This window comes from Cyrtonyx montezumae, unplaced genomic scaffold, assembly GCF_038088225.1.
Source record: "Cyrtonyx montezumae isolate F1298 unplaced genomic scaffold, pur_monq_1.0 scaffold_8, whole genome shotgun sequence".
NCBI lineage: Eukaryota > Metazoa > Chordata > Aves > Galliformes > Odontophoridae > Cyrtonyx > Cyrtonyx montezumae.
Genome location: NW_027072089.1, coordinates 26460054 through 26487232, shown reverse-complemented (window position 1 = coordinate 26487232; position 27179 = coordinate 26460054). Strand labels below are relative to the sequence as shown.

The 27179-nt window shown below is 44.5% G+C and overlaps 1 protein-coding gene across 4 annotated transcripts in view; it reads right to left on the bottom strand.

Moving 5' to 3' along the window:
- Positions 1-2807: 2807 nt before the first annotated feature.
- Positions 2808-27179, bottom strand: part of PAG1 (phosphoprotein membrane anchor with glycosphingolipid microdomains 1) — a 97049-nt gene continuing 72677 nt past the window's right edge. For all 4 annotated transcript variants that reach the window (XM_065752545.1, XM_065752546.1, XM_065752544.1 and 1 more), the window contains 6 exons: positions 17767-17977; positions 14523-14574; positions 13919-14015; positions 11129-11724; positions 5949-6008; positions 2808-5080 (listed from right to left, as the gene is read on the bottom strand). In XM_065752545.1, coding sequence (XP_065608617.1) covers positions 4733-5080; positions 5949-6008; positions 11129-11724; positions 13919-14015; positions 14523-14574; positions 17767-17891 — 1278 coding nt within the window. In that variant the 5' untranslated portion in view covers positions 17892-17977 and the 3' untranslated portion in view covers positions 2808-4732. The remainder of the gene's footprint in view (positions 5081-5948; positions 6009-11128; positions 11725-13918; positions 14016-14522; positions 14575-17766; positions 17978-27179) is intronic.

Here is a 27179-nt window from a genome sequence, read left to right as displayed (position 1 = left end):
CAGCCCCACACTGCCACGTGTCTAACTGCTCTCAGGCCATGGCACTCCACTTGAGCAGCTGCTTTTGAACCCTCCCTCCCAACCTGGGCTTGCTACGTGTGACAGTTCTGCACAGGGTGAGCGAGAAACAGGGAAGCACTGACAGCCAGTTGCACACCAACACAGTTAACACTAAATTCTGTGAAGTAGAAAATGCTAGAGAGAACACACTGTGTCACAACTTTACATGTCAGCTTTAAGAAAGCACATTGAACCCATTTATCCAGCATCATATAAAAGCACCATTGAAAAGTTGAACAGAGAGCACCGTGTATACAGAATTTTGATCAAGACAAGCGAGAGGAGCTGTTCAGGGAGCCATGGAGAAGTACAGAGCCCAAAGGAATCCCAGCAAGATGGGTTCCCTGGAGGCACAGTACACGAGGGCTTAAGGAACAAGGCAGCTGACCTCCAGCCAGCTGCTTTCAGGATGGCCCAGCTTTGTGTCACTGATGGAGCTGAGCCCCAGCACCCGCTCCTCTCCGCAGTTTCCCCAGCCTGTGAGGCCTGCTGCGTACCAGCGAGCCTGTAATCGATGCCAGTACAGAGACTGAAGCTGCCACTCGTTCACAGCTGACATGGACGTGGACCACATCTCCCTGAATCCTCGCTGTTGAACAACATAGGTTCTTCGAAAGAAGACTGATCGTTCTTATTGCAAAGCTTAGTTATTGTAGCTACATTGCTGGGCTTTCTAGAGGAAGTTTGTGAGAGGCTATTGCTAAACTGAGGCTAACTGAGGTCCAGTGCATTTGATGAGTGTCGACTGTAAAGCTGTTTCCAACTGTTTCCAAAGCTGTCTCCCCCACAAATAAATGGGGGAAACACTCTTTTTGGTTTTGTGTTAAACAAACACAGTGTGGAAAAGGAGTATGGAAGTACTTGGTAAAAAAGGCACTATAGCTGATCTAACTGCTGCAATTGTGTTTGTGCCTGTGCACAGATATCCTTAAACAACTGTTTCACTGTGACTGAGAAAGCAGTTCTGAGTTCATCATTGTAGAAAGAGACTACTGGCTTCAGCATGTGGCTGGACAGGTTCAGGGAAGAGACATCCAAACTGCATTTCCTATTTCTACCAGTTCCCAGAAGGGAATCAGAAAAGATCTTTTCAATAGTGTAACTACACTGACATTGCAGCTTTACTTGGCTTTACTACGGCAAAGTGTGAGTTTCTTGAACAGCTGTGCTAACAAATGGAGGTAAAAAATTCACCTGTGAAGTTGCCCCAGAAAAGATCATCACGTAACAAATACTTCATTTGGCACGTGGACTTTTTATTTGGGAATATGGTGAAGCAAACAGCAATGGAGAGGAAAGTAGAAGGAACTCCTCTTTCTTTACAGTAAAACTCATGTATTTGAAGACTGCTGCCAGAAGAATCTGTCCATCCAGTATGCTAGTGAAAAGGAAGCACGGCAGTAGCAGCCAAAGAGCAGATCTTACTTACAGGGAGAGGAAAGGAAAACTGAGCTTCTTTCTGTCAAGTGATACAACTATTCATTTCAGAATCTTGGACTACATTCTAAAATATTCTTCTTTAGCATTAGACTACGTAACGGAGATTGCAGGGACATAACTCCCCACCTGTCCTTGTTCAGGAGGGTAATTCCCTTCACAGCTCAGTGGGACTGGGGGTGAGAGCAGCCACCCTCGCATGCAGCACTCAGAGCCTGAGCCGGAGGGCACTGAGGGTCCGTGGGGCTGGAATCAAGTTCTCCTTAGGGAGTTCAAAGGAAACCGGCCTGGCTGGAGCCTGAATCCCAATCACGGACAGCACAGGGATGGCAGCTGGCACTGAATGCTGTAAGGAACACGGGCTGTATTACCACGTCACCTGCCAAGAGCCAGAGGCTGAGGGGTTTGCAGACAAAGCATTTCCCAATGGGGAAAGAAAGGAAGGAAGGGGCTGAGCCTCACTGCCCTTCCTCCCATCCACCACTCCTAGTTCTGCTCTGGAAGACAGTGAACATGAGCAGAAAGGCCCTTCTTCTTTGGAGTTGCTGATATTGGTGGGGCTTACTTCAAGAGTGATGCTTCATTTTCTCTTCTGCGGCTTAAAATCTTGCAAGCAGGACCTCCATGTTTTTCTTCACTATTGTTAATTGCTACCATTTTTTGATCTTTAAACTGTTCATGAAATTGCACCTGGTGAACCTGACAAACCTCATGTTGCTACTGTTTCTGCTAAAGCAGTCATCCATGTAAATGAGTAAGACAGTCCTTCAGGGATAACTGCATCCTGAGATGAGTGGGGGAACCTCAGGAGTGGGGTACAGCTCCCACTATGCTGCAGGTGTCAGATGGAGGACAACATGCAGAGGGCATAAAGCAAAGAGCAAACATGTAGCTAAGTCTCCAGAGTCTTCAAACTCAGCATAGATCTTCTGAAATGTGAGGCATTTTCTCTTTGGCCTTGAACAGTGTGAAGCAGAAGGAGAGAACAGTCAAGGTGAAATTTGTGAATTCACATTCAAGGGAACGTTGACAGGAAAGGAAGACCAAAGTCAGCTTTAAAAAGCACTGCAGCGAGGCAGAAGCATAGGCTGCAGCTGTGGAAGCATAGCAGCACAACCAAGAACAAGGCGGATGCAGACTGGGCTGGATGGCCTCTCCCCAAAGAGGAGCCCGGTCCATGCATGTCACCTCACTGTGCACGAGGTCGGGCTCCATGATGTCTGCATTCCTCCATGAGTATCCGAGTGCACTGCTCCTCAAAGCCATGCTCATTACAGCCTGTGTCCATAACCACTGCACCTCAAGTTATAAGCTTATTTCTAGGAAGCATGTGTCCCCAGAGCTGTTTGCCCTTTATAGTACCAAGCACTGCACATTGGCCAGTGGTCTGAGAAGGACTCAGTCTCATGCATCAAACCTCAGTACCAACTGAACCCTCACTAAACCCACGCTAGGCTGATACAGAATGAGCCAATCCCAGTTTACGTTCTGCTTATCTTGCATTAAAATAAACTGCCCTTCAAGCACATGCCAATAGTACCTATGTGAATGTTAGGTGAAGGCCAGCAAGTTGGGACCACAGTTTATGCCTGTTTACAAAGCACATGTGCATGTGTGTATACACAGGGACACACGCACAAACGCACACGTAACTGTGTACAAATGCATATAATATAATGCGCACTCGCTACCGTTGTGCTACTCTTGGATAACTGTACCTTTCACTGTACAATCCTTGAAGAAAACAAGAGTATCAGTCCAGTACCTGCTTACTGCATCTAAGCACTGTACTTTGTTTTCAACAGTAACAGAGTAACTTCGTATCTCTGGAAAGACAGCGGCTTTCCATCTGCTTGTCAGAGCCCCAAGAAGTTCTTGGTGCCACCAGTTCTGACTCTCCTGCTCCTTCCAGCTGAGGAACAAGGATGACCAGTGGCTAACCCACACTAAATACACTCTCCTGCCTTTTTTTTCTTTTTTTTTTTTTTGGCCTTCTGTCAGTGTTCTTTTACACAGACTCCATTATTTTATGCTTAAAAACAGCAAGGCATGCTCCACAAGCCTGCTTACGAAGATTAAAAAAAAAACCACGGATTTGTTCTTTTACATACTTCTAAAATAGGAAAAAAGATACAAAACAACAACAACAAAAACTAAGAGTGGGATTCCTCTGGTTAGATAAAGCAGTAAGATAACCTACAAAAGCTTTGCAGATGAAAATGTGTTGCAAAAATGAAAAATATCATCCACTCAACACAGAACAGAAATTTTCCTATATAATGCACTACTCAAACACATTAAAATACTTTAAGTCTTAAAAAAAGGGCAGAATTCTTCAAAAGATGACTCAACACTATTAAGATGAGACTAAACATTGTGGTAACACATTCATTTGTACAACCTTTTGCAACATGACCCATGTCCTGCATGTGTACGTGCAGGTACATGTCTGCATGGGGAATGGGGGCACAGCGAGAATGCAAAGGGTGCCATTTGCCATTCTGAAGCAGTATTTCACAGGTAATTAAATGGAAAACCCTAGAAACACCATTACACATCTCAAATACTGCAAGTCACATCCTACAGCCCCTGATGTGAAAAAAAAAAGAAAAAAATTCTACAGATTTAATTAAAGTACATTTGCATTATGTCCCTTGTGATGTGAAGTAACTGTTGTGTGTTGCACTGACATGGGAATGGGAATAGCGACATTCTGACCCCATCTCAGCCCTCACTGTCCTACCAGGCTGAATGAGAGCCCCCCAGCAGTCATCAGCACACCGTCCCAGCCCTCAAAGTCTGTCTGACTGAGGCATGGCTGTCTGCGAACTGCTCAAGTGGATTCCTCAACTTGGGTGAAAAATGATTCTTGAAAAACACACCAAAGCAACTAACATAAAATAATCTTCTAAAGTGGAAAGCTAGCTTTGTGTGAAGGCGTCTTTTTGGTAAGTAACCTTATCAGGATGACAAACACAACACTCCTTCCTTAATTCTGGCCATCTAGGAACTAACAATAAAAAGCTAACAATAAAATTAACCTTCCTGTGAGCTTCCATCCACCACCCAGTATCACTCCTGGGTATCACCCACTGGCTTGAATCAGACGTGGCTTCTTCACACCTTCTGTTCTGCACCTAGCTTTGTTTCTCAAAACAAGAAGCGCTTCCCTCTCCTTGTTTCGCACGCTCCACCAGCAGACAAGACAAAGGCTGAAACCCAGCTGCTGGAGTAGTTAAAGTCTGGTGATGTCCCTGTGGTGCTGCAAGTCCCCTATGCTCTCATAGTCACTCTCTCCCGACAGAGCAGTGTGGTTTGTGTGAGGCACAGACAAGGTCCTGTCTTCATCCTGGCTCACTGCCTGGATAGCTTCGTAGTCGGGCTCCAGCTCCCCGTTGGGCCCGCCTGACTGAGGCACAGCGGTAGCACTGAGGGTGTTCTCAAAGTCCTTCACGCTTGCATAGAGGCCGCTGCAAACAGACGGGGACCTCTGAGATGCAATTTCTTGAATACAGGTGTAAGGAGAATCCATCGCCCGGATGGCCTGTGCCGGCTTGCTCACTGAGGAGTACATGGCTGAGATCTGGGAAAAGGAGACACCCGCTGAGAGCTTACACATGGCGTAAAGCTTGTGTGCCAGTCTGACCCCTCCCACCACCAGGATGATGACTACAGACTTAGACCTGCCAACAGAAACATATCCTTTCTTACAAAACTGCTCATCTTGCGTGTGTTTGTGCAGTGATTCCTTCCAAAAATGAAGGCGAATCTGATAAAAAAGACTGGCTTTGTGAGCTCTGCTATGATCCTGGAACCAACCTGGGCTAAATGAGGGATGATCAGCTTCAGATGCTGGCATTCAGGAGAAGGATGATCTCCAGTCTTTCCTCTTTTATGTTAACGGTAGCAGCTAGTCAATCAAACTCAAAACAGTTTTCTTCTGCCTGTTTGTATTTCATCCCTTTTTCAGCAGTGAACTGCATGAGCCCAGAAGGAGCAGTGTGCTCATCCCTGTCCGGGGGTGCCTCCCGAGCAGCAAGTACCAGCTCACCCAGCTCGCCCAATCTCCTCAATATATAAAATATAACTAATATACATTTAAAATAATAATTTATGTGCTTCAGAGCCCCAAACGCTTTGCAAAGGAAAAGGGGAAGCATGTTCCAAGCTCGGTGTCCAAACCAAAGAGCTGCCCTAACCATCAGCTAGCTGGGCCCCATATTATTTTCTGATTCTTTCTTTCAACCTATCAGCCTGATAAATCCATACGCTATAATGCTTCTGATCTCAGGAATGAGGCAGTGCAAACTCTGTACAGAAAGCCCTGGGCTCTCGTTTTCCCTTTAGACAATTTTCACCTCAGATTTTGCTTAATCATGCAGAGCTCATGCTAATTTCTGCCTGAAAAAAAGGTCTCTAGCTCATTATTGAATTTTATACAAGAAACCTACTTCGTCTTCTGTAAGAGATGGATCTTCCTCTCGAGACTTGTAAGACATCGAACTAAGCCTCTGTAAAAAAAAAAAAAGAAGAAAGAAAGAAAAAAAAGGCTCATTACCAGTCAACAGTGTGATACCTACAATAAAACCCTTGCACGACAATCAATACATTGTATTTTATGGTCATTTGCTCACTAGTTCCATTTCACGGAGCTAATTTCCAGTGTACATCTCTGGAGATAACAGCCCTGAGGTTAGTAGAGCTTTTTAATGTATCTGCTCTTGTGCTGACCTGAAGAGGGCAAATATAATATAACGCTTAAAACAAACTCTGCTGTGCTGTATCCCTGCCTTTGGACTTCCAGTGAAGCAAGGAAGAGTCTGCAAAGGCTTCTGAGCAATTAGAAGTGAGCTACGGTAAATCTTCAGGTGTGTTTCTAGAATACAAAACCATACGATACCATACAGTACTACACAGAACTGGTGCCTTCCTCATGGCAAGTGCTCTTCCTTCAGCAGGTCTGGAAGCACCACAGTGCAGCCATACCCCCTCCACCATGCCATGCAGCTGATGCTCAGAAGTGCCCCTGGCCTCAAAGCTACATATGTGGAGATAACCTGCTTCAACTCAGCCTGAAAGGGGAAGCTACGTTCTCTGAGGTCTGCCTGGTCCAGCTCATGTGCCCAACTGAGCTAAAAAAGGAGGGCTTTGTGTTAACTTCACGCATCCAAAATGTAATGCAGAAACATTGGGGAATACCATCTGGCCATTACAGAAATGTTCGATGATCTTTATAGCAATCGTGACCCTGGCCACCTCCCAGCAGAGATGGGATTCCTCCCCACCACAGCACAAAGACTTGGCAGACCTCCTGCTCACGGTGACTGGCAGGAAGCCTTCAGCACTAATTGCAACGGGCCACGTTTTGGAGTTTTATGCAAATTCTCCACCTAAAATATCAGATGCCTTCCAGTGCCAGCCAAGATGGAGAAACAGAGATCCATCTTTTTAGCATGGTCAGTGAAATACTGCATCCAGAAACATACGAGTCACACAAGACTTTTTCCCTTTGAGGCTCCTTACAGCAGATCCCTTCCTACTTCCACCTTTCTTGGTGCTTTTACTTCTGATTAATTCCAAGCTTCAAACCCTGGACATGGGTCTGATGAAGACTCTGAAGTCCACCCCCACCCCTGGGGCTCCTGTTGACCAGCTGGCTGGCAGACCTGCTCCTTTACCTGGGGTTTGTTAACTCACCGATAAAACGAAGAATAGAAGTTCAAATGCATTTTGGCAGAAGCTTGGCTTATTCTTTCTTACTTGTTGGATGTTTTTTGTCTCGAGGAGTAGGTGAATATTATCACTGTCATCCATTAAAGCAAATGCGTGCGAGCAAAATTCAGCAGTGAAGACATTTTCTCTAACCAGAGCATCTGTGGGCACCTCTGCAGTTTCCCACTCCAGTCCTGAGAAATACCCCCACGTGCTGACAGCTCTGCTCTTGTTTTCTCACTATGCAGCATCCTTTCCTCTGAGCACAGAACCTGTGACACTGGTCGTGAAGGACATCACATCGGAAGCTGAAAAAAATACTCGCTCCTAAACAGTTTGTACCTAGCAATATTATAAATCACATTTGAAACCTCAATCCAAACAGAACACATCCTTCTTTTCTTTCCACTTTCCTTTAGTTCCTCGACAGAGCTGGATTTTTTTTGCTCTCTGGCTTGGCTATGCTCCTGACTGATGCACCGGAACAAGGACACCATTCTCCTCCGGTGCACTAGCAAGAGATGCTTCGCCCATCCTCATGCTGTGCTGGTCTGAAATCAGATGGGCAGCAGCCAAATGCACACACAGGGCACTTCTACCACTCTTCCTGTGTTGGCTCACTCTGGAGAGACTTGGCTGAAAAAGATCTGTGCTGCCTTTTCTGCATAAAAAATTACAGAAAAACTATACAAAAACTATTCTGCCCCTCCAGATTAGAAGAACTACACCCAAGTTTTTCCAGCTCACAAAGGCCCGTAAGAGACATTGTGCTACTGAATTTGCTTTCCTTCATCAAAATCTTCTGTATTGTCTGAGTCACAGCCAACAACCAAGTCAGAGAATGACTAGTCACTCTTTCCATGCCCCTCAGCACCAACCCAACATCGGTGTGCTGTTGGCCCCATCTGGGCTGAAACCTGAGCAAATGGAATGTACAGATTTGCAATCGAAAACTTGATCATGTCTCTTCACCGGACTTTTATAAGACCTCTCTCACCAGAAAGAAATATCCCTCCCTTCACAGTCACACCTGCTTGGTGTCATCACTTTTGTGTAGGACATACATTTGTGAACAACTCTTTTCAAGGATGAAGCACAGGAAGAGTCAAATTTCATCACAAATCTCTGACGAACACTTTGACAACTCAGGAAGAAGTGCAGCCACCACCATCAAACCAGATACTGATACCTAAGTTTCACAAGAATGAGGTCACATATCCCACTAGTTTGTTGTTGCTCTATTTTTTTGTTTCAATTAAAAAAAACAAAAACAAAAAATAAACCACTGAAAATTAAAATGTTTCATTACTCTATATACATTAACTATATTATGAGGGCTACTCCAAAAGTAATGCCTCCTACGTTATTCTGTTGGCCCACAATGTCAGAGGTGGATGTTGGTAGCATGGCAGCAGAGGTTGAACCTTCCCACCAATATTCCATTCCATGTTGTTGCTGTGAGACAGATGGCAACAGAGGGGCACTCTGACACAATGGTGTCTGACATGGAAGGGTGGATTAAACAAAGGTGTGGCACTGAATACCTCCACGTGGAAAAAGTTGCCCCCGCTGACATTCATTGATGCTCACTGAACATAGTGACCAAGGCTGTGAGCACAGGGAGGCAATGAGCTTCAGTGGTGGTGACAGCAGTGGGTAACCTCTGCTGATTTTCACAAGCACAGCATGCAGGCTCTTGTTCATCACTGGTGAAAATGGACAGCTAATGGCAATGACTATGGGGAAAAATAATTTTGTAGATAAGAATCTGCTTTATCAAACAGTGTTATTGTGCTCTCTGTAGCTGTTGTAGTTTCCATGGAAATGAACAGGAGGCATTGCTTCTGCTGCACCCTATGTATATGCAGCTCAACACAATTCCTTTTCACTCAGTGCAGACCAAGCAAACCCAACGGTTGGGTGCCCATGATCCAGTCCAACCATAAAGAAGAGACACCCATGCAGTCCATCTAACTAAAGTAATCACAAACATAAAGCTTATTTCCATAAACATCTTGTTCTTGGTTGCCACATCAGAGAACACGGGCATTGCAGCACATCGCTTGAAGAAGCGGAAGAGAGGGAAAAATTATCATCACCACAACAGAAAAACACTCCCGCGCTCACCTCCACATACAATGCCAACAATAATGACATTTATATATTCAATCAATTACCATTTCCAACTCTGCTGCAGCTGTAGCTCTCAAGGACAGGACAGGCACACGCCTCGATGCATAATGCATGCACCTAGCAGAGGGCTCGCCAATGAGCTGATGCTGCCAAGGCTTAACTCAGGATGACATTAGCTCTGAATAAATTTTAATTAGACAAACACCTTTTTTTCTGGCACTTAGGGAACTGCATGTGCCATCTCTTGATTAATCCTTCAAAACCTGAACCATTTTAATCAATTCCCAGCCTTTGCAGACACTGATATTGTATACGCGGTGTGCTGGGAGCTCCCAAGCAGCAAGCATGCTTCCTTTGTACCACTGATGGGGAAATACAACGATTTTTTGGAAACTTTTCACAGCCAGAAAGGAAAATGTCACAGGTTCTGAGAGCCGTTTCTCTAAAATATTAATTAGAAATTACATACAGGTCGAATTTGGCAGAGGGGTGTGTTGGTGGATTATGAGCAACACGCTATATTAATTTACTACTCAATGAGTTTGTTATTTGTAAGAACGTGCACTGAAGAGTCTGGATGAACAATATTCAGATCTTGAGTCTTCTCTGTATTCACACTGGCTCTCCTAGGCTCTATACATTATACAGTTAAACTCAGAATCGAACAATCACAGAATGGTTTGGGTTGGAAGGGGCCTTTAAGATCACCTAGTTCCAGCCCCTGCTGCAGGCAGGGACGCCTCCCTCCACACCGGGCTGCTCACAGCCCCACGCAGCCTGGCCTTGAATGCTTCCAGGGATAGGGGCACTATAACATGTATTTAACAGGTATTTTTCTGCCCTCTGCCTGGATTACTAAGGCACATCAAACACAAGGACAACCAGAAGCAAGTAGTAACACCTCAGCTCTCCTATCATTTTTCAGGTAAATAATTACATTGAAATATCACATCGACTCTTAAGGATTTTTGGAAAGGCTTATCAGGATCAGACTCCCTGCTAAAATAACTGTTTTTTGCTGAGAGAATGTAACTTTTGTCTGAGGTAAAAATTCCTTGCTCTGTTTATGCGTGACAAACAGAACTTGACAGGTACAAAATCTATAGGTTTATAGGGTTTCTGCAGTTTTTATGGCTGACTTAATGGAGATATTTAATATAGCACTTCTCTCCTGTGATCCTTTGTACACAGCAATAGCAGTGCCAAGATCAAAAGCAGATTTTACATTTTAAAAGTCTTCAACTGCAATCCCTCTTCCCCTCTTTTTCTGTCCCTGTCATTTCATACAAAAGGAGACTAGACGAGTGGCACTGAGGTGATACACAGCAGTCACACAGCAAGGCTGATGTGCCCCAACAAAACAGGCACATCTAAAGCCACAGCATCTACCAAAAAGGACTCGCTCTCCTTTCTGCAGTTCTAGCTTTTAACTAGAAAAAAACAAGGCTGAGAGTCTGACCAATATCCAGCCACTAACAAAGGCACTGCATACCTACTGTAATATCACCCACAAATATAATACTGTTAAATAATGAGGCAGAGGCTTTCTGTGTAATATCTAGATAATATTTGGGGAAGGCTTTATGAAAAGCGTGCTGCAAGGATCCTACATATACGTTCCTCTAAAACAAATATATGCCTTTAATGCAGAAGCTGTACTGTGCATTTTCCTTATTTTAGTCCTGCATCACTTTGAGTGCTGTTTTATTTCCTGGCATTGTTTTATATTTGCGAAAGAAATTCCTCTGCCCTGTACGTTCTCTAGCTGCTATCTAGTAGTATTTACCTTCTCCGGTCTACTTGCTCCTTCTGTCCCTTCTCCTTCTTCCACGTTGTTCTCTTGCACATTCTCATTTTCATCCAGAAGTTTCATAGGTACTGGAGGGGGAAGCTCATCCTCTCCATCTGGTGTGTTGTCAAGAGGGCTTTCTGAATTGGCACTTTGGCGACTTTTTTTATTTCGGTCAACAGATGCATATTCTGCTGATTCAATTCTGCACTCGGCACTCTGATCCCGACCTTCAGCAACCATCACTGAAGCTGTTGACTTTCTGCTGCAGCTTCTTTCCATGCTGGCTGCTGCTCCAACATCTTTGATTTCCTTCACAGTCTCATACAAGCAGTCTTCAACTATGTTCTCTTGAGAGGAGCTGTCCTTCAAGACTTCGTAAGGCCCTTCCATTCCAAGACCGTGATCATTTTCGGCATTTCCAGCTGAGATGATGGTCTCCATGGTATTGTTAGGGGGAATACTGGGTAGTTCCCGGCTCTGGTGACATTTTAAGGATTTCCCAAGACTATCTTGTTCTAGCAGATCAGAGATAGATGTTTGTACTTCTTCGTAAGGCTGGATGCAGGCAGTTGTACTGTCCTCTGAGAGCACTACAGGAAATGATTGAAAAAGCATTTAAAACAACTGCATGACTAAGAAAGGCAAATGAGGTTTGGTACTCTCCACATTACTTCCCTTTTCTCTCTCATCAAAAAGGATAAATGACAACAATGCCTGAAAAAGTCATCACGCTTTCAGTTTATCAGAATCAGTCTCCAACGGGAACACTGGCAGGAGGCCTCAAACCAATTGCAATCCCGAAGAGATTTTCCTCTTTCCACTTTCTTATTTGGCAGTCAAAAAAGCCCATGCTTTTTTGCTGCTTTCTCCCTGCTTAGCCTCACCTTGTTTAACACGCTGGCCAAATTCCCATCTGACCCATGCCTCACTCAGCCTTGCTGAAGGCAGCCTCACAGCTCCCAACATCCAGAGCTCCTTATCAGAAGGCTGTGCCATACTTGTCCTAGTCTTGCAGCACAGAATGTAGGCTGACAATCTACTAACGAGCCAGCCATATGCACAAAAGAGATTAGACTTTAGAAGTGTTGGTAGAATGTGTTGAAGTCACAGAAGTGGGCCACATGTCTGTCACAAACAGGGCACTGAGGACTGAAATTCATGGGGCTTCTCATCCTACAGTGCTCACATAAGACGTCTGCCTGCATTCAGGGCTGTATACATATACATGCACATACAAGCACATTTCAGAAAGAACAGGGTATGTTACTTTATGTGATGCTGTTTCTCTCAAGAATCACTTCTGGATAGCTTTAAAGTACAGTTCCTATGTCATTCTCTTCCTTTTCCTTTAGAGTGTTTGACATTATGACACCAAGCGCTGCCAAAGCAATCAGTGCCATTGATTTGGTGGCTGACAAGTACATTTCTTCACCTCATGCTCTGGGCATGCTCTCTCACACAGCCCCTGGGAGCCATAATCTGACAGCAGAACCCAGGAAAGAACATTAAGGTGTGAGTAACTGCGACATGAACGGGAAACGTAGGAATGCAAACATCCTCCTCCATTCACCTGCCTCCTGCACACACCTGGGGAGGAGTCAGACACATGCAAGGTGTCCTGTTCACCCCCCATGCTCTCTGCAGACTTCCTGAGGAACAGCAGGAACCAGACTGGAGAAACTGGAGCACATTTTGCCCATCTGGCCCTCAGGGCTATCTGTGTTCTGTAGGTTTGGTGTAGATAAGCAGTCACCAACACAACGCTGGCAGGCTGGGCAAAAGAAAAAATAACATGTTTGATGGTGCTGCTCTAATAGCTCTTCTCAGAAAGAGCATTAGAAAGAATTATTAATAAAAAGGATATATAAAGCGTAAAAAAAATAGAGCAAATCGGTTTCTGTTAGGTGAAAGGGTTGCTGTGCACATCAGACAGTCTAGAATGTGCCTGACAGCTGACAGCACACCTTTAGTGCATCTTCTGACAGCTGGATGTGTGGGGACTGCTGGCAGACAGGAATACTTCCCTGCATATGGGGCTTTGCTCTGCACAGAGAGCCACTGGGCGATGTAAATAAAGCAACAAGTCAATGTATGGGAACTGCAGCGAAATGCAAAGGCATTGTTTAGAAACTCCTTTGGTTATTTGTCTCTAGGAAATCTTACTGTCCAGCTTCACCATGAGCTGCAAGGGACAGGTGCCAGTGCCGCAGTGAGCCACTGGCTCTCAGCAGCACTCAACCAGAGCACATTTATTTTTAGGCACAGCTGAGCAAAGTATTTTCCAGTGATACGTGACTTCCAATGAGCGTGAAACTTTTTGAGTGCTCAGCAAAACGGAGAATGAGAGGAAAAGGAACTGTATTTGTTTCCTAAAACACAAAAACACAAGTGTCAGCCTCATGCAGCACGGGTCCATGACCCAAAGCTGCAGTCCCTGAAGGAGGGGACCTGAAATACTTCAACAGACATGGGGAGCACTTCTGAAGCTCCAAGCTGCAGCCGTGCCTCTGGTCTCATCCCAGCTCCACAGCTGGCTGGGATGGAATGGAGCAGCTGTGTATGGTGTCTGGTTCTACCTGCACCTGCAGCAGGCAAGCTGGTGCCAGATCTCCAGGGGGAACAGAGGGAAACAAAGGGTACTGGGGCAAACAACAGGACTGCACCCAAGGAAAGCTGATGGCTGGAAAGCTAAGACGTGATTACAAATTACAGACGTTCTGGAGCACAGCTTGCTTGGGCACTGCACCCGGCGTCCACCCTGCCCACCGGAGAGGCGCTGCTCACCGTCACCATTGCTGAGCGCGCCGTTCTGCTCGCTGCTGGGGGGCGGCTCGGTGGCGGAGCTGGTGATGGAGTGGCTGAACACCTCCTTCTCAGAGGGCTGCAACACAGAGCAGGTGGGTGGCATCAAGGCACGGGCACAACACTTGTTTCCAAGAACAGATACGTAATGAATTTTGTTCTGGTCTCAGGAGTGCTGAGTTGCGTGTTTTATTGCCAGGAAGGTCAGATCGTGCACGCTATTCTCTGAGAGTTACTGATGTGTTTACAGATGTTAAAAGTACACCCAAGGTGATATCCCTTCCACGCTCCGTGTTAACAGAAGTCACCACTGCTTAAAACAGTGAGAAGATAGTGGCTGACAAATGGGTAAACCACACCCGCACTGCAACCTGAGCAAACGGAAAGCAGATCTGGAGCGATAACAAAAAATGCAAATTATTGAGACTGACTGAAGCTGTCCTCCTTTTAATGTCCTGAAACTTCTAAATTTCCCATGCTCAACAGCCTCCAAACTCCTGATCTGTTTTCCAACCCGCAGTATTTGCAAGGAGCCTGATGCAAATCAACCCCAAGGAGACACAAGCTGCCAGAAACAAACACTTACCACACTCATCAGATTTTCATGATCTCCATTCTGGTGTTTGGACTTCTTTTCCCTAAGTGAAGAAGCATAACATGTTACTACAGATTATACTAATCTTCAGATGCCAATCATTAATAGCATTTACACAGCTGCTGATTCACAACATTATTACAAACTGAGTAACTAAAGATGATGACAGGTATGGCTTCAACATAATGTCATCAGCAAGACAGAGTGGTGGTGAACCTCCTAACCTGAGTAGATACAATGAACACACACACAAACTTTCTCTTGTTTAATGTAAGATCACACTAAGAAGTTCCTAATGGTAATCAAAATATTATTATAATCAATTTAATTTTGATAAATGTGTTTTGATGAGGGATGACCTGTGAGGTTCCTACAACTGCACGAAGAAATGGTGTCTATCTTCTAAAGAAGTAGAAGCAGCCCACAAAATTCATCCTACTTCTACTCAGGATGCCAGTTACAATTAATAGGCATGAGCAGTTCAAGAAAGTCTACACATCACACAGTAGCAGAGACTTTGAACTTCCAGATGAATTCTGCTTCAGTGGGTACTTTGCAGTACTCAAGGTCTGGATTGAATTTCAAGTTTCTACCATTTTGGAAATAGAATCACAGAATTGTTTGACTTCAAAGGGTCCTTTAAAGGTCATCTAGTCCAAATCCCCTGCAACGTACAGGACACCACAGCTCAATCAGGTGCTCAGAGCCTCATCCAGCCTGGCCCTGAATATCTACAGGGATGGGGTATCCACCACTTCTCTGGGCAACCTGTCCTAGTGCCTCACTACCCTTATTGTAAAAAGCTTCTTCCTTATATCCAACCTAAATCTCCCCTCTTTTTGTTTGACACCATTTCCTTTTGTCCTGACACAAAAGATCCCACTAAAGAGTCCACTCCCTTCTTTCTTATTGGCTCTTACTTTGAAATAATGTAAACCACAAGCTTGAAATAATAATGCCCCCCTCCCCGAGGTGAAAAGACAAGTAAAAAGATGAGAAAATACTGATGAAATGAAATCTGTGACACTTTTTACATCTGTAATGCACTATACCTCCCACATTAGAAACTGTTAAAATTCTACCTGACTGTGAAACGAGGAAACAGAGCAAGGAAGTCTGCACCCATGCCCAGATCTTACAGACTACAGTTAAAGTGTTTCTGAAGTTCTTTGGAAGTTTTCTGATTGATATTTTAGAATGAGATTTTGTGTAACTTTCCATGTCCTCAGCCATTTTTTTAAAAGCAAGCTAGGAAGAAATTTTACATAATTGTATTTTCATAGATTCATAGGTACATTAGGTTGGAAAGGACCTACAAGATCATCTAGTCCAACCATCCTCCTATCACTATCCCTACCCAACTACTAAATCAAATCCCTTAGCACCTCATCTAAACGCTTCTTGAACAGCGCTAGGGACGGTGCCTCAACCACCTCCCTAGGCAGGCCATTCCAGTGCCTGACCACTCTTTCAGAAAAAAAATGTTTCCTCAAATCTCATCTAAATCTTCCCCGGTGCATAAACAATATTTGTGCATAAACAACCTGCCCTACACAATGACCTGCAATAAAAGATACTGTGTATAGGTATGCAACACAATCTTTTATTAAAGAGCATCACCAGACACTTTCAGGCAATGGATGTCAGTAACTGCAAGGACACAATCAGCAGTCAGACTGCTGGTGATGATCACAACTGTGTTTTGCAGTGTGAGCATTAAAGAAATCCTCCTGTAAAACAGAGACTTACACTGTGGACATACGTTACGCCAGAATAGGATTCTTCTATGGTTGTACAGCTTCCTGAAGAGTATATTCAGCCTCCAGGCAGCCTCTTAAGGCAGGACAGACCCCTGCAGGATCCAACCCTTTGGAGAGGCTGAACTCAGCATTCAACCCACCAGTCTGCAGGACTGAGATACATAGAAATAACCTTCCTTTCCTTTTCACCTATGCATTTTTTGTTCTGTTCAGTTCACCTCATTTTCTCAACTGCTAACAGTCTATGGAAACTCTTACTTCCAGATCTCTCCGCAAAACTCTCTCAGAATACCTGTCCAGTCCAAAAGTCCAAATAATCAGTTAGAAAGAGAAAGCTGTATGTCTGTGTGTTGGAAAAAGGAGAGACCTCTCATAAAAGGGCATCTCCCAGCAAGACAGAGGGGCTGATGGTGGCTGCTGACTTTCCCTTGGCAGGGACTAGCACTAAAATACTGCTCCTGTCCCACAAAACCCTGAGGACTGCAGGAATTGAGCAAAAGACAACTTCTGCTGCCCTTCTTCCAGGTCACACTGAGCCATGCAGCCCTCTTCTCCCTTTTGTCTGCCCACATCAGCTCTGCCTTCTGGTTTATAAAAGGTTTTGACACATTTGCACTTTTTCAGTGTAAAAAGCAATACCTTTCTGCTTTTATTTCACTAGGACACATTTTGCACTTCTCCAGCTAGGCGTGAAGCAGCACTACTGCTGGTGTAAAGAAACAATATAGGATAGATGGAATTATTATGAAGTCATGAAAACCTCTGAGATTACCAAGTCCAACCATCAGGCCATCCCCCCATGCCCACTAACCACATCTCTGAGTGCCACATCCACTCTTGAACACCCCCAGGGACAGTGAGTGATTCCACCACCTCCCTGAGCAGCCCATTCCCATGCATTACCACCCCCTCTGAGAAGAATTTTTTTCCTAAGATCCAACCTGAACCTCCTTTGGTACAACTTAAGGCCAATATCTCTCATCCTGTCCAAGCTTCGACACTAGTACTGACTTACAAAAATGTAGATAGATTTTTGCATGTGTGTTGTGTGAGCTGATATCCAGGATAATGCAGAAAAGCCAAGATAAGTCAAGGGGATTCATCAGTGAGGCAGAGACGGATGGTGCTTAGAGCAGGGCAGGTGTCTGCCACTGCTCCCCTTCCCAGCTCATTATTGCAATCAGCCTCCTCAAGGCAGAAGGAATAAATTGCCCTGAGGGTACAATGCTACCAGAAGCCAACCCACAGACATACCTGCGGGTGCATCAGGGAGGAGGCAGCATAGTGTGAATTAACTTCGCTCTCCAAAAACGTCAATGACTACTTTGCATTGACTCTCTCCAAGGTGATAATTAGCTATTTCTGCACTGAAGTTCTCAGTATTTCTCACTAATTAGTTACCAGAACAGCTATTTCGGTCCATGCAATTACTTGACTTGAGAAATGTCATTGCTTCCTAAGCTCCTGAGTCATACCTGTTGCAGCTGGAGCAGAGGAAGATGATGAAGGTGAGGAATAAGAGTGTCGTTACAGCTGCCAAGCTTCCCCACAGGATGACGTGGACCCGCCCGCTGCTGAGGAAGCCACTGTCTGGTCCCATGATACTAGCAGGAGCTGATGGCACTGGGGATGAAGAGGCTACTTCTTGGAGAAGGCTGGCATCTGTGCTGAACGCAGCTTCCCTGTCTGCAGAAAGAGAAACAGTTTTGAAAGTTAACACAGATCTCGAAGATAACGAATGTGACAACTCCAAATCTGGCAGGAGAGATTTTCAGATAGAGATCTTAATTAAAAAAACAAACAGTTCTGAGTGCAAGACAGACAGCTAAAGATTATCTTCAGCTACATTTCCGATGGTGACATAGAACAAACCTTGTCAAATATTCATGCAGTCTGTTATATATCTACAATCTCAGCATGGATAAAATGTAGCACAATGTCTCTGTATTTGTACTCTGAGGGAGAAAGTTCACAAATCCACTTCAAGGCACAGAGCCTATTTTGCAATTATATTTCATAATTTGATTGAAAAGCAAGCTTTCAAAAAACAGCCACTGCAAAGTTAACAAGATCGAGTTGCAGCGGGACTCCACCTCCTCTCCCTGTCTCCCATCTGCAAGGCATTCAAAGTACAATGACAAGTAAGCTACATAAGGCATTAAAAGGAACACCACAGAAATCTTCCTTGCAGTAGATCAGCTCTAACCTGCTAACCTATTCCTGTGAGATACTTGCTTTTTTAACTGCTGGGCTGAAAAGTAGTAATACTGAATTCTTTTTTTTTTTTCTTTTTCTCCATGTAAGTGGAAATCTAAGATAACAGCCAAAGAGAAAAACAGACATAGGTTTTTAAGAGCTTGAATAAGCAGAACTTTTGCTGCAGCACAGAATCCCCTGGATAAACAGTCTGGGTTAATGACATTTATGACATTAATAAGTGTTGTTATTTGCTGTATTATTAACGTTTGTACATATTCTTAATATAATACATTGTTGGCTTGTGACGGTGTTGAAAATACAAAGGGTGGGGAGCAGCAGGCATCGTCAAAGTGCAGAACATATTTTACCAGCAGCAGCGAATCCTGCACAAGATTGAGGCTGGCTGGGAGTTTCTTATTACTGAAGCCACTTTCCTACAGCTCAGATCTGTGAGTGTACCAGAGCCCATTGGCAGCACTGAAGGCAGAGGCGAGGAAAGCATTGACATATTTAAAAAAAGTACTTCTTGCTGTCTCCCACAGGACTGGCCAGCTTCAATTCTAACTAAGATTTGGCCTCACAAATTTTCTTCCTAGAGTGGCAAACAGCATCTCTGTAGTCCTCTCATGTTGCCTGACTTCGCTTAAAAAGCAGTGAGATCAGAAAGGGAGCCAAGAAGAGCAAGACACAAGCCAGAAATGAGAAACAGGCAGAAGCCAGATGGAGGAAAGTAAATGACCAGAAGGAAAAAGACAGAAACTGTGCTTGTTCTGCAGCAAAAGGCCAAAAATGCAGATACCAAAGTTTTGTCAAGTCAGAAGTGCTCTGGCATTTGAACCAGGAGGCAACTGCTGAAGACAGCAGTTACTTGTGCAAGCAGAACCGATCAGTAAGCTGGAAGAGCTTGACAAATGGAAGCCTACACAACAAAAGCAAGTATCCCCAGTGATCTCTAGCTCCTGCAGGAGTCTGGCACCAGTGCAAGAAGACCCAGAAGCTATACAACAGTTGTGCTTTAAACACTGAGCAACAACAAGGTTAATGCACGGTTAATGGAAAGGATTTTGAGCTGCATTAGAGGCTAGCTTTGAAGAGAATTGTACGTGCAGCCATGCCCACGGAACAACAAACAGCTGACACCAAAGACCTGAGACACCTGAAATGGTTAACTACTGCTTTTACAATAAAAAGCTGTACCGTGCTGCCCTCTGGTGAAGCTTTCTGTTAGGAGAAAGGTACGTGTGTCTGCTGTCCTGATGGCATTGCTCTGGTGCTGCAGAGGTGACAAACCCAACTGCCAAGGATGGAGACTACACAGCGTGACATCTCCTGGCTTGACAGAATGTCCTGCTGCCACCTCTGAAACACTGCCAGCCTGGAATGGCTTAACCTCATGGGAGAATCACTGCGACAGAGTAAAGGGCTGAGCTTATTTTTTTTTAGCACAAGAAGACCTCTGAAGATGAAGACTTCTGTAGTTGCACTATTTCCAGAGAAAGGCAAGGGGATGTTGGTTCACAGCTCACCTCAGGCATTTCAGTGTGATTTGGTGGGGACAGAAGGGTACAGTGCAAAAGCATTTGTTGGCAAACTGAGAATAAAAAGTGCACCCAGGGTGAAGTAGTTTTGAGAGTGAGACTTACAAAAGTGAGGGAGGAGGCTGCAATTTTGGGGAGTGCATGGAGTGAGGACTTTGGCTAGTGAAGGCGTGCTGCCAAAGCTTGGACCAAGGCCTGAAATTCTTTCAAGCCTGGGAACAAATGTCCTGGGAAGGTCCTGTGCACACAGGACCCAATGACCCAGGAGATCCCACTCTTCTAGTTTAAATAATGAATTGTATATACAGACTAGGCAAAGGAAGAAAATGTTCCAACAAGTGAGTGACTTTAGATGTGAGAACCCAAATGCAAGAGGACAAGATGGACATCGCTATCACAGCTCTCTGTTGTGAACTTTCAGAGCAGGAGCTGTGCTGAGCTTCCTTCTTAGGCTGCGAGGTCTCCTACCAGCCTGCTACTTCCAGTTCCAGTACCTCCAGTGAGAATTGTGCTCGAAGTTAGGTCCACAGCAGGAATTTAACATATCTGGGATAATTGTCTTGTACTGGAGCCAACTGGCATGGCACAGTCTAGGTTAAACTTCTCCATAAAACAGTATTTGCATCCCAACTGTCCACCAGGAGTGGTTCCTGGCCTGAGATAGCTCACAAACTGTGCTTGAGAAAGAGCCATTTGACTGCAGCCAAAAGCATGCCTCTGGCTGCCCTAATGCAGATTGTTTTTATCTCAGACCAAGAATTTGATGAAAGTGGGTCCTTTTGACCTCGATCCTTTGTACTAGAACTCCTGATCTCCTCTTGGTATTCCCTCACCGCAGTATGTGCCCAGCTTTCCACTCAGCCCAGCTCTTCTCATCAGCTTCCATCTCCAATCCCTCTCCTCAGTTCCCACCTCCGTCTGCTGCCCGAGGCAATCCCCTCTAACAGATGCACATGACAAAAAAATGCTAAGATAGCAATGAAGCAAAAACTTTATCCTTGTTTTAAGTTGGTGCTGAGTATTAAAGAGTAATTGCATATTCTTAAATGCTTCTGGAGACAGCACATGACAGGACTGCTGCCTGCACAGCTGCCACAACCTCTCCTTACAGCATTGTGACACCAAGATAAAGGCTGAGAGCCTTCTCCAAACTCATTATAACAAAGCTGTAAGACCGGATGGTGCTAATTTTTCTGCCTGTGTCTTGCTGCATTCCAGCTTCTAGCTGATTACGTGTGGAGCCAGCGCTGAACTACGCAAACACAAAGACCAAGATCACTTTTATCCGTGTCTGTCTACTGCATTTCACTTTAGGGCTGGTGTGCATGAAATCAGGACAAATCCTTCCCCTTGACACATTAACACTGTTCTAGTGCAGTTGCATTTTGAGTTAGTTGGCTCAGCAGCACCCATGTAACGGGAACAGCTGAAGACAAAAAGACACGTCTTATTGCAAACAGTCAAGAACTGCTGCAGCAGACCAGCTGTGCACATAATTATGGGCTGGTCCTGAAAGCCCAATGCTGGAAGGAATTACTGACATGGAGTACACTGCTGTAGGCTGTCCAGACAAGCCTTGCTGAGGTTGTGTTCCCTACTGGGGGTTGGACTCCATGATCTCTATAGGTCCCTTCCAACCCCTACAATTCTGTGATTCTGTGATTCTGTAAGCCTTCAAGTAGCTCATACTTCTGCTCTGCGAAACAGCAGACTGATGAGGTCCTGATCTAATCCCCCCTGCCTGTATCTACTTTTATAGAAATCACAGCTGGCTTCTCAAAGGATCTGGGTGTGCCCTATAACGAAAAAACAGACCTAACACAAAACTGAGCAGTCCCAAACTACCGCTCACTTTTAACCCCTTTTAAATCTTAAGACTCCCTGTAGAGAAGCCAAATCTCTCTGAAACCATCTACCTCTGCTTTTAAGGAAGTGAGGCACTGGAACAGGATGCCCAGAAAGGTGGTGGATGCCTCATCCTTGCAGACATTCAAGGTCAGGCTGGACAGGGCTCTGAGCACCTCATCTAGCTGTAGGTGTCCCTGTTCATGGCAGTGGAGCTGGACCAGATGATCTCTAAGGTTCCCTTTCAACCCAAATGATTCTATGATTAAGAAAACATTAGAAAAGGCCTTTGCCTTACTAAATGCTGATGCACACTGCAACCTGTACCCCTGTTCCATGCAACTCGCTGTCAGACCCTGTCACCTCAAGCCCCGCATGTTCAAAGTTGAACTAATTTCTGCTTCTACAGTTTATTAGTTCATCATAAAATCTGCCACTTGCACATCTGCATCAGAAAACTATACTTCAGTGCATCCCAAACAACATCACACTGTGCTTCCTCAACTCCCTCTTCGTGGCTTTCCTTCTACCCACTCCATCACAGCTCTCTTCTCCTCTGCAGCTCCCATTTCATGCAGCTCCCTTCCTATGCTCCAGAGCTCCTAAATGCACATAAGCCCGTACTGTAGGCATGCTCAGAAAGACATTTTGGAAAGTGGGAAAAATCAAGATGGTTATACAGACAATTAAGTCTATGTATTCAAGAGCTTGCTTGAAGGAAGCAGAGTCTTTCATATTAAAACGATGGAGGATTTTAGAAAATGAGAGATGTCCCCAGCAACGTTTTCCAGCAGATGTAAAGCTGGATTTCCAAAGCAGGGAGAGCATAATTGCATGTGAACATGACTATGTCCCAGCAAAGCACAGCCCACATCCAGGGGCTAATAGATGTGCATAATTACACACCCAACCTGTCCTGCAGCTAGCACGCCTATTTGCTACATCCACAAGGTTCTTCTGCGTACAGCCAGACACTCGCACACCTGCACTGAAGGCATCTTGTATTAGAAACCATGTCCTAAGCAAACCCATTTTAAAACCAGCAGCACAGAGCTCACCCCACATCACTGATGCGAGAACCCCAGCATGGGCAGTGACTGGGGCAGAGCTGAGGACACAGCTTCTGAGCACAGAGCATTGGTGTGGCCTGGGCAGCTGACAGTGGATAAACTGATAATGAAGGCTCTGTCAAACAGCTCGCAGGAACTCCACCACATATTTTCCCCAGGCTTTGGCAGCCAAGTAATGACTGTCTCAAACGCTACAGCTGAAAAGCTTTATCCGATGAGTGACCATGCCAAAGATTACAGCTTAATTGTGGCCCATTATTCTCTTTCCCACACCCCCACAATATCCCATATTGCTTTCTGGCTGCAGTGAGGTAATTAGACCACGATTACTGCATACTTTATAGCATATAGAAATGAAAGCTGTCTTTGTGAAGTGTTTCCCAGCTCTGACACTAATATTCCTGATAGCTGCGTTTTTCCGGGAACATACTAAACACAGCCTGTTTATAACTACACTTTGCTGGTTATAATTCTACCACGCCAAGTCCCCTTTTAGCTTTTGCACTGCAATAACATTCTACATAAAGTGGTTTGAGCAAACTCAGGTAATAATCATGGAGATAAAGAAATTCCCCCTAGCTGGGAAAGCAGCCACACACACAGAGACTGCCTCTGCGATCTGACCTAGAAGACCTCTGAAACCCATGGCAATCTGATGTCTGAATCAGGCCCACAAAACACAATGGACAGACAGTGCTTTTCTAGAGGCTACCTCCAGCTTCTAAAGGACCCTGTACTTCCAAAGATACAGAAGCTTGCAAAATATGCAGCAGCAAAACACAATGTTCTGATTGTCTGCGATGAAACAGTGCTACAGAAGACTATAGAGGAACTTCTGTACATTTATATCTCTAAAAATAGGCTGCTGCTCACACAGGCACTATCCAAAGGATCCCAGCTGAGAGGTCTCACCTCTGTACTCACCATAGGAGAACACTGGATGACTTCCAGAACACTGGACTAGATACTTAACTTCCACAGTGCTTAAGGGCATGTACTGAGATTACCTTAGCTGCGAAATTTTAAAATGCCTTATATGTGTCTTGATATTACAGCCTCTTAATGCATCTTCACTGAGGTTCCTCTAAAATGAAGCACATCAAAACCAGTTCTGGAAAACCAAAGCAAAAGAATTTTAAAGCTAACAAGTCCAGATTAATGAGTGCCAACACTGGCATGCAGTTTATAGATATGGAAGATGAAAGGAGAGAAGACAAGAGAGGGTCTGTGGAGGTAAGGGACAAATTACATCAGAAGGACTCGTTATGTTTGAGATTAAATAATCTCAAAGAAGGATTTAGTGAGAATTGAGCACTGTATCCTCCAACAAGAGAAGCAGCAGTGATTTAGCTAATTAAAAAAGAAGTGTTCATATTGTCATACATTTTATAAAGCAGAAGATTTCCTTTTGGCTCAAATTTCTTGGTAGTCACTCCAGTCAGTAAAGCCATTTTTCAGCTTAGCACTGGTGTTCCATTAAAAATGCCATCTTTAAAAAAAAATTCACACACACACATATCCAAGGCCTTCTGCATCACTACAGATCCTGAAGAGTTTATCTAAGGACAATGCAGCACGTTAAAGAATCTCCATATAATTAATTTCTCACGAAAAAAAGCCCAGAACAGAGAAGGCTTCGGTGGTTGGTGAGGAGACCTTTAGGAGAGAAGAGAACTGAGAGGAGCTCTTCGAAGTTGGAAACACAGCTTAGCTGTTCTTGAGGGGAGCTGTTGCCTTACTTAGCTTCAGTCATTATAAGTAGTCTAAACTGATTGCCTACATGCTCTGTGCAGTTGACAAAGACTAACTTCTGTTTGCAGAGAGCGGGTGCCTTCCATTCTGACCAGATCTAGTTTCCTCTTATACACTAGACCACAAACTCTTCGACAGTTAGAACTGGGAGATATCTATAGAGAAGAGAAAGAGAGACTAATGGTTTGTGACATGCCACAGATATCAGTTTGAATTCCTGACTTCAGACACACTCAATTGAGTTGGCTGACAGTGTCCAAATGGAAACCATGACTGGGCATTTAGCATGGTGAGAGCAGCACTCACAGATCCAATGGCCTCCTGCTGCTCTTCCATTTAATTGCAATTTCTCTCCAAGAATGGAACAATGATGTAACTCCACTGCTACAGCTGGAAGTGGTGACCAGGGAAAGAGATGGGGCAATGCCAAAGACATCCTGCACATCCTGCAGCATCACCTCCACACTGAGGAGGTAACAAGGCAAAATCAATCAAACCCCTTCCTGCCCCTACAATGGCTTCCTGGCATTTTATCTCCTGCTTTCCTGCTTGAAGAGGGAAACATAAAGCTCTGGGCTTACTCCCAATGGACTGAGGCAGTAAAAGCTAATCTGTGGTCCTTTGGGAATGATCTACAAGCAGGGCTCCCTCCATGCACACCCAAACCCCTCAACTCCCTCCTTCACAGCAAATATGATTATAAGATCTAATGAACTGCAACTAATGCAATTCTGAATGTCTTCACAGCTAATGAAAAACAGGTCTTCTCCTTCGAGGTTTAATTGAGATGTTTGGTTCATGTGCTGCAGAGAGGAAACTCTCCACAGAGCTATGTATGAATATTGCATGTATATATCCAGCAAAGCCAGACGCCTTTCATATCCCTGGACTCTTTCTCCTGACTTCTGGATATCTGACAGTGACATCTACGCTGAAGAGCCCCGGCAGGAGAACACCTGTGAAGGGAAATGGGCTTCATGAATGGAATACCTTCTTGAATGATTGCAAGGAAAATCCCTAGTCTGAATATCCTGTACTACCACTTCGTAATCTAAGCTTGGAATAAACAGAGCATTTCCTCAATGAGAATAATCATAATTTCTAATAAAAAAAACCCCAAACAAACAAACAAAAAAAACACCTCTTTTCTTCTAAGCAAAAATAGGAAGACAGAATTGGGCCTTTAGCTTGTAAACTTGAATTTATTCATTCACAGTCAACTGACTAAAAGAAAATACATCACTCTTTTTCCCTTTGCTCCAGTTTGCTCATTTTGCTGCCCACTGGCATCAGTTTTTCTGCAATGTAAGTACTGATGCTGTGAGACTTCCCCTGCCTCCATGCTTTGCCCTGCTGCTGTCATTTGCACAACCTTAGCAGGCAGACCTACAATGTGTGCTTCACTGCGGAGATAAATACAACACCCCTGCTGCAGAAGTTTTACTTCTGCTCTGAGTGAAGAACCACCAAAGCATTACAACAGACAGCAATTGCTGGTAGGCAAGACATGCGGAGCATCACATTGCTTCCCACAACTGATAACCCGTCTGCCTTTTCTTCCTCCATTTTTTAGTTTTGTGCAGTCCTAGGCATTACTTTCGTTCCCCACAGCCATCTTCACTCTTCCTCCCACCGGCAGGCCTGGCTGCTGCTGCTGCAGCTCCACCCATCTTCAGCACTGCTCCATGAGCCACTACCCATCCTCCATCCACCCCCACCAAGAGGACTGGGTGCTTAAGTCCAGCAAGGCACAGCTGCCCCACAGTTAGCTGAATATTTCTCACCATCTTTGTTTTTACATCGCTCTTCCCCAAATAATTGACTGTGTTAATATATCAGTCAAACATGCATGAAGACCTTAGAGAATTACCAGTACTGATACCAATCACTGATCACTTTGCTTGTGGCCCATTCACATTTGGATACTCAAGTGTTGGGAAAAGGCAGAACATATCAGAAACAAACAGGGCTGATGACAAGAAATACATGATAACACGGCCTCAGAAAGAGAAGACTGGGACGAAATAATAGGACAGCTTGCCTAAAATGTGAACCAAGTAACTCACAAGACACAAACATACAGTTGATAATGAGAAGTCAGCTGAAGCCCATACACTGCTAGAATAAACTCCCCACTTTCAGCAGCAAGTTATCTTTCACAGTCCACCATTGCATCATTTTCACAATACTCTGTTAGATCTAATTTTCCTTCACCAAGTAGTGTTTCATCTGCTTTATCTTTATGCTCTGAACCATTTGCCAGGCTCACGCCTGATGTAACACTCTCCTCATACTCATTTTAAAGGATAACCTAATACAAACAATGAACAAACCTCTTTTCATTCTTTTCCATTGCTCAGGGAGACAGTTTTATTGTAAAGTAATCAGATTCTGCAGATGGAAAACAGTTTAATGGGGTGGTTTTCTCAAGAAAGCATTCACAAATCAAGAGGGTGACCACTAGTTACTGAAAACTGAAACGCT